Source organism: Rhinatrema bivittatum, chromosome 3 (genome assembly GCF_901001135.1).
Source record: "Rhinatrema bivittatum chromosome 3, aRhiBiv1.1, whole genome shotgun sequence".
Lineage (NCBI taxonomy): Eukaryota > Metazoa > Chordata > Amphibia > Gymnophiona > Rhinatrematidae > Rhinatrema > Rhinatrema bivittatum.
Genome location: NC_042617.1, coordinates 446,656,178 through 446,668,378, shown reverse-complemented (window position 1 = coordinate 446,668,378; position 12,201 = coordinate 446,656,178). Strand labels below are relative to the sequence as shown.

At 46.0% G+C, this 12,201-nt stretch overlaps 1 protein-coding gene across 1 annotated transcript in view; it reads left to right on the top strand.

Annotated features, from left to right (window-relative positions):
• Positions 1-12,201, top strand: part of ADAM17 (ADAM metallopeptidase domain 17) — a 204,536-nt gene that overhangs the window by 170,100 nt on the left and 22,235 nt on the right. The window contains 1 exon segment of the mRNA XM_029595847.1: positions 10,226-10,359. Within this exon segment, the coding sequence (XP_029451707.1) occupies positions 10,226-10,359 (134 nt within the window).

Below are 12,201 nucleotides of genomic sequence, written 5' to 3'. Positions count from 1 at the left end.
AGGAACGACCCTTCTTGGTAGGAAAAAAAAGGCAGAGGGCTCACAAACCATTATGTTTGCTTTTGAATTAATTTCAACTTTAGCTGCAGTAATAAGTGTTCTTGATATGGTTCTTTTCATCCTTTGTCCTCATACTTGTAATACATCTTATTGTCATTGTTTTTATAGCCCAATAGCTTTCAACTGCTCATTTTTGGGCTTTCAGCTTGGACATGCCTTGCTCACCCAGGGCTGCTCCCTAACCCCACCAGCCTGATCACTGCAGTGACGGGCCTTGGCTGAGAGGCCCAGACTGTGCCTCTGTTCAGTGGCTAGGACTTCCTTTCAGAGGCTGCAGTTGTTGCCTCCACCAGCCCAAGGAACAGGAGATGGGTCCAGGTTTCAACCTTGGTCTACCACACAACTAACGCTGAGCCATGAAGCCAGTCCCTTGCTAAATGTTTGTTTTTATTTTACATTTTAATTATTTTTGTTTCACACCTCACCTCCAAAATGCTCTCAAAGTGTACCAAATCGATATACAATTCAAAGATATCAATAAGAAAAAAAATTATTTTTTTTTTTTTTTGGCAAATCGTAGACCTTGCTACTTTAAATGAACATTTTAACCTTTTTCTTAAGGAAAGAATTTTTGAGATACCTTTGCCCCATTTGTTTGTTTAATTTTGATTTATATTCTGATTTTTGTGATTCGTTAGCCACTTCAAAGTGAATTACATTCAAGTACTAGAGGTATTTCCCTGTCCCTAGAGGGTTTACAATTTGGTTTTTGTATTACTAAATGTTATATATAAGAGAGAGTGCAGAGTTCTAGTAGTGGTATTGGAGAAAACTGGAGTCTTTGCAGATTGATACCTTTTTTTCCCCAAAGACAAACACAATGGCAGTACTAACAAGAGGGTAACATCATCAGATGGAGCCCAGGATGGAACTGTTATCTCTAAACATGTGCAGGATATCAGACCGCAGTGCAGGGGCTCTTCCTTCGGTTGCAAATCTCTGTTCTCCCCAAGTTCTTCAGGTTTCTATACAGTTGAGAATTGCATCATAGAAATGCAGAAACAGAGAAACATGATGGCAGAAAAAGACCGTGTAGCCCATCCATTCTGCCTGTCCATCCAATTAATTTAGCTTTATAATTCCCTTCACTCCTGTAGAGATCCTCTGTATTTATCCCATGTTTTCTTGAATTCGGATACTGTGTTTGTCTCCAGTTACCTCCACTGGGAGGCGGTTCCATGCATACACCACCCTCTCTGTAAAGCAGAGCTTTCCAAACTTTTCATGTTGGTGACACACTTTTTAGACAAACATAATTTCGGGACACAGTAGTTCAGTCTACTAGCAAACCAGAGGTTAAAGGTTAAACGAACAAAATGTATTTTGACAATTTATGTATGTTTCCTTAAATATAAACATAATAAAATGTTTCACGACACAACATATCTTGTGAAAACCTTTTGTTTATATTAAAAATATATAATATTCCAAGATTAATGTTATTGTTATAATTTATGAGTAACAATAATAAAACAAAGTTTTTGTGTTATTCAGTTTACCTCTTTAATGAGTTTATGAGCTTGATGGGATGAACACAGCTTTTGAATATTTGGTGTTAATAAAAAAGTCTAAAGGGTCTTCTGCATAATTTTAAAAAGCTGGCCAGTTTCACACTATATAATTATTTGATAGCCTCATTCAACTAATTCTATATGGCTATGAGAGTGAAGTCTGGAATTTATAGGAAGGGACAGAATGTCAATATAAATCCTATACCTCCAGTTCTGTAACTCTGTGCATCCACTGAAATTCCCCCAAACAATGGAGCTTGGATGTTTCCCTTACAGCTCATCATACTAAAAGATATTTTCAAATGCTGGTGTCACCTCACAGTAACAGCAGCACAAACACCTTCCACTGCCAGGCACATTCAGGGTGATCCAGTACCGAGCGGTAGGAAGAGCTGCGTTAGTGCCTACGGCACCCGCGGTTACCGCCCGCACAGTGCAGCTCACCTACCGCTCGATCCTGAAGCCTAATTATATGTAAATGTAAGCCGCGTCCGAAAAGCCTTAGTCCCGCGCAACCCAGGATACTGGATAGAGCGCCTATACAGGATCCTGGGTGCGCGGGCCTAAGGCTTCACGCCACGCTGGTATCTGTCATTTCAAATGTCATTTGAAATGACAGATACCAGGAAGTCTGGTCCGATCGGGTGCAAAAGTAAGTTGCTTCGCCGCTGTCAATGTCCCCCCCCCCCCCCCCCTCCTCTCGGAGCAGGGAGCGAAAAGCAGCCTTGCTCCGGGAGGGGGGGGGGACACTGACGGCGGCGAAGCAACGCAGAAGCAACGGCGAAACGACTTTTCAGTGTGTCCCCCCCCCCCCCCCCCCCCCCTCTCGGAGCAGGGAGCGAAAAGCAGCCTTGCTCCGGGAGGGGGGGGGACACTGACGGCAGCGAAGCAACGCAGAAGCAACGGCGAAACGACTTTTCAGTGTCCCCCCCCCTCTCGGAGTAGGGCGCGAAAAGCAGCCTTGCTCCGGGAGGGGGGGGGACACTGACGGCGGCGAAGCAACGCAGAAGCAACGGCGAAACGACTTTTCAGTGTCCCCCCCCCCTCTCGGAGCAGGGCGCGAAAAGCAGCCTTGCTCCGGGAGGGGGGGGGACACTGACAGCGGCGAAGCTTTCCCCCAGCCCGGACACCGGCAAAACTTGCTGTTTTGCAGCCATGAGCCACGAGCAGGAACGCGAAGATCTGGCTCCGATAGCTCCTCCCGACAAGATGGCCGCCTGCACGGGGAAAGAGTACAATTGGCCGCTCAAGACGTGATGTGATGTCACGTCTTGAGCGGCCAATTGTACTCTTTCCCCGTGCAGGCGGCCATCTTGTCGGGAGGAGCTATCGGAGCCAGATCTTCGCGTTCCTGCTCGTGGCTCATGGCTGCAAAACAGCAAGTTTTGCCGGTGTCCGGGCTGGGGGAAAGCTTCGCCGCTGTCAGTGTCCCCCCCCCCCTCCCGGAGCAAGGCTGCTTTTCGCGCCCTGCTCCGAGAGGGGGGGGGGCACTGAAAAGTCGTTTCGCCGTTTCTCCGCCGCTGTCTTCTGGCTTCGCCGGTGTCCGGGCTGGGGGAAAGCTTCGCCGCTGTCAGTGTCCCCCCTCCTCCCGGAGCAAGGCGGCTTTTCGTGCCCTGCTCCGAGAGGAGGGGGGGACACTGAAAAGTCGCTTTGCCGTTGCAGTCTCCGTGGCAGCCCCAGTCCGGACATCGGAGGGGGGCTGCAACGTTTTTTTCGCTTTTTTTTTTTTTTTGGCTTCTGGAGGAGGGGAGAGGACTGGGGCTGCCACGGAGACCGGCACCCATGATCGCAGCCGGGGCAGGTGAGCAGGGGCTGGGGGAAAGCTTGCCACCTACCCTTACCCATGCCTCTACCGCCTGGGTCAGGGTAGGCGGTAAATTTGCAGGTTAAACGCGCGACAAAACGGCAGGGAAAGGTAGCGTTAGTCGGGGCGCGGGTTACGGGATGCTAGGGGAATAGCTAATTGGCTCGTTTGTATGCAATATCGCGCTAATTCGCTCGTTTGCATGCAATATGCATGCCGCGGGCGGAAGGGGTTACCCGGGGAATTTAGGACGCGGTAGGAGTAGGTTAAAGGGGGTTCGGGATCGCAGGAAGGGCTAACGCGGCCGAAACCTGAGTTAGAAGCAGCTTAGGAGCAGGGTAAACACGGCCGCACTTTACAGGATAGGCCTGATTGTGAACTAAAATAAAACCTCGCAAAAAAGGCACTCAAAATCTATACTGCAATCCCATTGTAACATAACACTAATAACTCCAAGGACTCAAACAACAATAACCCTACCTGTGAAAAAGCAAGGGTAAATATTACACTGGGTCCTAGAATACCAATACACCACCTACTGAGGAAACAAAACAAACGAGATTGCTATAGATCCCTATGCTAGCAGAATCTCTCATCATGATCACACACACACAGAGCAGAGACAGACCCTCAACAAATACAGAATACAAAATAAAGGAGCACAAATTAGACAAAAACTGAAATGGAAACCCCAAGAAGCCAGACTCTGTGTATTAACAATGGAAAAACAGAACCACCATTCCTCATAAAACAAATAAAATCAAGAAACATAAACCATCAGTTAAAATAGTAAAACCATACTAATAAAATAATATTTTAAAACTACTGATAAATAGAATTTCTATTAATTAAAATCATATACATTTTTTACAATTTCCCAAACACCAATAAAATATTTCAAAACAGCACATATATCAAATACACCCAATAATTAAACTAATAAGGATTTTAAAAAGCCCCTGCTGTCCATAGGTGTGAGCTCTTGATTTCCAGTCACCCTGATATTGTCCAGGATTAGGAGGTTATCCTCTCTCATACAGACTCACATGTCCATTCTCTCTCACATATACACTGTCACATACATACACATTCATGCTCTTATACCCACCATAACCTCTCACTCTCACCGACACTGACACACTCTCAGGCTCTAAGACACTCTCTCCCCCTCCACACAACCCCCCCACACACAAACTCTTACTCCCCTGGATTTTCTCATACACACTCTCTCTGGCTCCCTCACATATACACAAAACACACACACCCAGGAAAGTTCCCAATCATTCTCATACAAACACACAAACCCAGGCAAGTCCCCAATCATTCTCACATAAACACACACACACCCAGGCAAGATCCTAGTCATTCTCACACACTGAAACTGACCCCCAGGCAGGCTCCCATTCATTTTCACACCACTCCCTCACCATCCCCCAGGCGTGCACACATTCATTCTCATACACACAGACCCCCAGGCAGGCACCAGTTCATTCTCACACACACACATACACCACACACAGGCTGGCACCTATTCTCACACATACAAACCCCAGGAAGACACCCATACATTCTCATACACAGACACACCCTCAGGCAGGCACCCATGCATTCACACACATATACCCCCAGGCAGACTCCCATTCATACACATGCACACTAAAGGCAGACCCCCTCTCTTTCTTTTGCCAGCAACCTCGGAGCCTCTCTCATTCCTGTGCTGCCACTGTCACTGATGACGCATGGCTATTGGGGAGGCGCTGATTGCTGCTGTTGGCATTGAAGCCCATTCTGCTGCCTCCTCTGTGCAGGCCCCGTGGGTTTCTACTTCCTTCATGTTGATCTCATACATTGTAAGATCCGCATAGAGAAAGTGCTACTCTGGCACATGTAATCTTTGGTAATGTGCAAATCAGTAAAAAGTAATTTCTTTCTTTTTTTTTTACCTTTGCTGTCTGATCTTAGTTTTCTAATCGATTGGTCACAGGCTTTTTTTGTTCCACCTCCCCTTTCTTATTTTTTTTCCAATTCCTTTCATATTGTCTTTTTTTTCTATTTCTTTTCTCTCCATCTATCTTCTTCCCTCAAACATTCAGTCAGGTTCTCATTCTCACATGCTTTCTCTCTCTCTCTCTCTCTCTCTCTCTCTCTCTCTCTCACACACACACACACAGACTCTCACTCTCACATGCTTTCTCTCATACAATCATTCATACAGTCTCTCTCTTGCACATGCTGTCTGACTCTCACACACCCAGGCTCTCTCTCACTCCCACATGCTGTCTTGCTCAAGCACAGGCTCTCACTGACACATACTGTCTCTCTCACACACACACAGGCTCTCACATGCTGTCTCTGCAAACTTTCAGGTCCTCACTCCCACACCCAATCTCTCAACTCACCTCATACAGGCTCCCAATCTCTCAACTCATCTCATACACTCTACAGGCCCTCAGCCTCTCTCTTACCTCTGGGCCTCCTCTTCACGGGTTGCTGCAGGATGGGCTTTGCAGTGGCCCTGATCTTCTCGGGCCGATCGCAGCGACCCTGATCTTCTCGGGCCGATCCACGGTGGGTGCCCTGCTACTGGGCCGCCTCCTCTTCTCGCCCGCTGCAACAACGCTGCTCCTCTTCTGCACACAGCTGATGCTCCTCCTCCTTCCTGCCGTGTGGCTCCAGCAACATTTTTCTTCCAGGGCCGTGCGGGCAGGAAGGAGGAGGAGCACCTGCACGTTTAGACACGACCTTTTTCTTCGGGCCGTTGTGACGTGAGCTCCACCACGGCCCTACCGATCTTACTGCTGTGTGTCTCCGGCACACAGCACAGCGATATTTCACTGCTCAGCCGCCAGTGGGATGAGGTCCACCGGCGGCCGCATTGGCTCCCACTTGCCAGTGTGTCACGTGCACCAGGCTTGCGCGGCACACTGCAGGCGCCACACTAAAGTGTCGCGACACACACTTTGGAAAGCTCTGCTGTAAAGGAATATTTCCTAAGCTTACTCCTGAATCTACCTCCTTTCACCCTCATCCCATGACCTCTTGTTCTAGAGCCTCCTTTCTGTTGAAAGAGACTAGCCTCCTATTCATAGAAACCTTTGAGATATTTAAATGTCTCTATCATATCTCCTTTATCTTGCCTTTCTTCTAGGGTGTATATGTTTAGATCTTTAAATCTATCCCCATATGCTGTAGAACAAAGATCATTGACCATTTTAGTAGCCACCCTCTGGACTGATTTCAACCTTTTATATCTTTTTGAAGGTGGCCTCTAGAATTATACACAGCATTCCAAATGAGGTCTCACCAGGGACCTGTAAAGGGGCAATATCACCCCCCTTTTTTTGCTGACCATTCCTCTCCTTCTGGCTTTTACTGTCACTTTATCCACCTTTTCCTGTTCATACCCCAGATCAGTCCATACCCCTGGGTTTTACCTCCCTGCCAGCAGATGGAGACAGAGAAGAAAAGCTTTACTGACACTGCTTCTTAACCTGGTGTGCCAGCTGCAGTCCCTCAATATTTCTCTGATGCCAACAGATGGTAGAGGTATAAAACCTGCAGTCTGGAGTAAAAAAGGAAAAGGCAAGAGATTTCTTTCAGGAGCTTTCTCCTAGGGGTTTATTAGGTCCCTGGTGGGGGCCACCCTCTCTCTGGTTGAGGTGCACAAGCAGGGGATTGATGACCCTTGGTGGTGGCTCATCCCTGCATGCTAAGGAGTAGCAACCGCTGCAACAAGCAGGCCACACCCCTGCCCCATACTCTTACCCACCCCTGTTTTGTTTTTGGAGATGGCAGCCCTCCATCCTTCCACTCCGTGAAGGTGGAACACCAACCACTGGCATCCCGCTCCGTGAATGCCTCTGTGGCTACTGCCGCTCCATGCAGTGTTTTGCTGCCTCCTCTTTATTCACGTCCTCTAGACTTGATGGATCCACAGTGTTTATCCCACGCCCCTTTGAAGTCCTTCACAGTTTTAGACTTCACCACTTCCTCCAGAAGGGCATTCCAGGCATACACCACCCTTTCCGTGAAGAAATACTTCCTGACATTGGTTCTTAGTCTTCCTCCCTGGAGCTTCAGCTCGTGACCTCTGGTTCTGCTGATTTTTTTCTGATGGAAAAGGTTTGTCGTAGTCTTTGGATCATTAAAACCTTTCAAGTATCTGAAAGTCTGAATTATATCACCCCTGCTCCTCCTTTCCTCCAGGGAGTACATATTTAGATTCTTCAATCTCTCCTCATATGTCATCTGATGAAGACCCTCCACCTTCCTGGTCGCCCTTCTCTGTACCGCTTCCATCTTGTCTTTATCTCTTTGTAGATACGGTCTCCAGAACTGAACACAGTACTCCAGGTGAGGCCTCACCAAGGACCTGTACAAGGGGATAATCACTTCCCTTTTCTTACTCGATATTCCTCTCTCTATGCAGCCCAGCATTCTTCTGGCTTTTGCTATCGCCTTGTCACATTGTTTCGCAGACTTCATATCATTAGACACTATCACCCCAAGGTCTCTCTCCTGCTCCATGCACATCAGCCTTTCCCCCCCATCGAATACAGTTCATTCGGATTTCCACTCCCCATATGCATGCCTTTGCACTTCTTGGCATTGAATCTCAGCTGCCATATCTTCGACCACTCTTCCAGTTTCCTTAAATCCCGTCTCATTCTCTCCACTCCTTCCGGCGTGTCCACTCTGTTGCAGATCTTAGTGTCATCCGCAAAAAGACAAACCTTACCTTCTAACCCGTCCGCAATGTCGCTCACAAAGATATTGAACAGGACCGGTCCCAACACAGATCCTTGCGGTACACCACTTAAAACCGCTCTCTCTTCAGAGAAAGTTCCATTTACCATCACACATTGTCTTCTGTCCGTCAACCAGTTTGCAATACAGGTCACCACCTTGGCACTCACTCCTAAGCTTCTCGTTTTATTCACCAGTCTCCTGTGCGGAACCGTATCAAAAGCTTTGCTGAAATCCAAGTAGATGGCATAGAGCGCTCTTCCTTGACCCAATTCCTTGGTTACCCAGTCAAAAAAATCAATCAGATTTGTCTGACAGGATCTTCCCCTGGTGAATCCATGCTGCCTCTGGTCCATCAATTCTTCCGACTGTAGATAGTTCACTATTCTCTCTTTCAACAGTGACTCCATTACTTTTCCCACCACCGAAGTGAGGCTAACCAGTCTGTAGTTACCAGCCTCCTCTCTGTTCCCACTCTTGTGAAGTGGGACCACCACCGCTCTTCTCCAATCACTCGGCACCACTCCCGTTTCTAGGGATCTATTGAACAGGTCACACAGCGGACCCGCAAGCACATCTCTGAGCTCCCTCGGTATCCTTGGATGAATCCCATCAGGTCCCATGGCTTTGTCCACTTTCAGATTCTTTAGCTCATCCCATATATTTTCTACTATAAAAGGATTTTCATCTATACCACTTCCCTCCAGTTTCTTGTTGTGTAGCGATGGTTCTTCTCCAGGGTCTTCTTTAGTGAACACAGAGCTGAAGTATTTGTTTAATATTTCTGCCATTTCTTCGTCTCTCTCCACACATTGATCATTTCCACCTTTCAATTTCACTATACTACTTTGGACTTTTTCTCTTTTCGCTGATGTATCTGAAAAATGTTTTGTCACCATTTTTTATCTCCTTGACAATCCTCTCTTCCGCTTGAATTTTTGCCGACTTGATTCATTTCTTCGTCTCCCTCTGTTGAATCAAATATTCTTTTTTGTGTTCCTCCCTTTGGGATCTTTTATATTTCTTGATTGCTGTTCTTTTAGCTTTAATTTTGTCAGCCACCTCCTTTGAGAACCAGATAGGTTTCAATTTTCTTTTGCTTTTCTTTACTTTTCTAACCTATAGAGTAGTTGCCTTGGTGATTGCTCCTTTTAGATTGGTCAGCTGCTGATCCACATCTCTCTTGTTCTCCCATCCTGTTTAACCTGGGACAAGCTGGACAAGAAATGAAAACACAGACAGGAATTATTCACAGAAGCCCTCCACAAAACTTATAAGTAATAAGCAGGAATACTTAGCCACAATGAAAATTCAGTTCCACAAGAGAAATCAGCTCCAGCCTGTGCACTGGCAACAATGGTTCTCCTGCTTCTCTGTTTACCTCTCCCAAGGTCTGAGACTTCAAGAAGTTTCTGTCCTTTTTTGTAAATAGTTTTCAAACAGTCTTTATGCCCCAATATTAAGATCTAAACAGATTATTTGTGCCAGCTAACTCCAAATGAGAAATAGATTTTATCAGATTAAAAGCTGGAGTGGGTTTTTGGGGTTTTTTTTGTTTTAAATCTTAACTCTACAGCAGAGCAACCAAACAGCAAATTAATTTACTAGGAATAATATCTTACTATAAAGAAATGAAAACACAGACAGGAATTATTCACAGATTCATATTTGGTGCTTTCAGTGGTAAAACTTGGGATATCTCCCTACAAACCCAGTTCTAAGCCTTGCTGATGACCCTGTTGGAAGGAAGCTCCCCCCCCCCCTTCCCCCAAGACCAAACTGTCCATGTCATTTCTTTACAAGCAGACAGCTCCAACCTGATGTGTGTACCATTTATCCTGGGATGGGTTGAAGAATTTGCTATCTGCCTGAATGTTCATTGAATCTGGTGATTGCAGGGCACAAATGCTATCATTTAAATGCTTTGTTCCGTTCTATTTTTGGAAGAATGGTAAAAAAAACAAAAAACTTGTACATAAAATGAATCTTCAACAGATGCTTCACTGAACCGCACTTTCAGAGATTTGGAGATTTAATTCTCTTGCGCATATTCTGAGAACTTTGATAAAGGTCTGAGAAAATAAACTTTTTTCTTCCTCTGCAGATACAGAGCATTCCTGTAAAGTGTGCTGTAGAGATGTAAATGGTATATGTAGCCCCTATGTGGATAATAACAGCAGTACGTTCCTGTATCTGCGGAAAGGAAAACCATGCACTGTGGGATTCTGCGATTCCAATGTAAGTTAGCTAGTGACTGCTTAATAGAAAATGCTTGTTTTCCTATTTGGATATTGTCAGTGGTTTTGGACTGATACCTTTAGAATGGCCAGCTATTGCAGGGGGAAATCATCTTTAGTCCTCCAGTGCTACTAACCATTGAAGATTTTATAGTGTTCAGAATGAAGACACTGAATATACAGTAACATTTCAATTTTTGTATCCTGTCTTTCTCTGCAAATGCTCAAAACAGGTTCCATTTGAATTGAGTAACATTACATAGATAATAAAGTCAATTTGGCTTGGAGTAAATCAGTTAGAATGTACCCTATACTTGCCCCCGCCTCCCACCCTGGACGTTGAACATGTATCTGCTCCTACATGAATCGTTATTACTTCTGGCCTGCCAGTGCATATGAAGCAGAAGTGTGTTGAGGGGGGAAGGTACTTACGGCTTAATAGGGCCCTGCACCTAAGATTCACCCCTGCTAAGCACTACCCTGGCCTGCATTCCAGAGCTGTAGAGGCTAATATTCAGCTGACCTTCAGATAAAAGAAAGCAGAGGTATCATGGAAGGCAGACACCCCTGGCTACAGTAGTTGGCTAAAAATATCCTTAAAAATGTGCTGAAAAACAGAGGTTTCTGGACTATTACAAAATGGACATATAATGAAACAGAGTTGTCTTTTTGGAATGAATAAACAATATAAAACTAATATCCATTGTCTGCTGACCTTACCTCTTGGCCCTTTTTCATTTTTCCTGTACTCTTTTCATTAGAATTTTGTCTTGGTTTTCTATTCTTATTCCAAATTGTTGGGAAGGGATATAAAAGTCCTAGCCAGTCTGTTTGACAGTTTTGACTGAAGGCTCATAATGCTGGATCCTAGTCCCAGTTCCCTTTTTTTATGTGGCAACATTCACCTCCTCCTTTGATCCTCCAGCTCATTTAGAACCAGAGCTGGGATCCTGGCACCATGACCCTTCATGTGTAACTACCCTGGGACTTTCCCCCTATTTTATACCCTGCCCAGTCTGGACATTGCAGAAATGGTCCTGGGCTGGGAGCCAGACACCAGGACTCCTTCCAGAACCCTGCAGTCAGGGCCAGAGATTGGCACCACCCCCCACCCCGTACCTCCCTACACACAAGGGAAATATATGCATTTATGATAACACATTGTATATGAAACACACTCTCTCCAAGGTAAAGGTGCTTCAGTGCTATCAGCAGCCATGGCCCTTTTGATGCTGCTATTGTTCCATCAGGCCGACACTGTGCCTCCTGAGTTGACCATGCAGGCCCATGCCAATACTGCTGCTTCTTTGCTCCACCTTCTTCTGGCCCTGCATCAGCTGTTTTGTCTCCAGTTCTTTCTTCTGACCACAAGGGGTTGATGCCAATCAAAGATAGTGAGACCACTAGGCTACCGTCCCAAACTTCTGGCTGCTTAATCTAGTGCTTCCACCAGCCCTACCTGCAGTCAAAGGCCCTGAATCTGTCCCCCTCTAGCCATGACCACAATTTCCTTCCCCAATCCTAGCTGATCCAGAGAGCAGAAGGCCCAACTTGGGCTCAAAGGACCACAGGGCCAGCCCTGGTTCTGATGGAGCTGGAAACTCAAGCAGGAGGAAATTGCTGTGATTAAAAAATAAATATATATGGAAGAAGTCCTGCTCTACCTTTTAGCTGTTGTATGTCCATCAGCAAACAAAATTTATGGCAGGTTTTACAACTGCGCACTCCCTCCAAATAGAGAGCTTAGCAGATAAGTGAGAATGAAAACAAAATGGCCTCCTGTAGCCTGCCCTGTTACTGCCAGCAGGGGGTGAGTTTCAGGCCTAGTTGTAAGGCTTAGTAT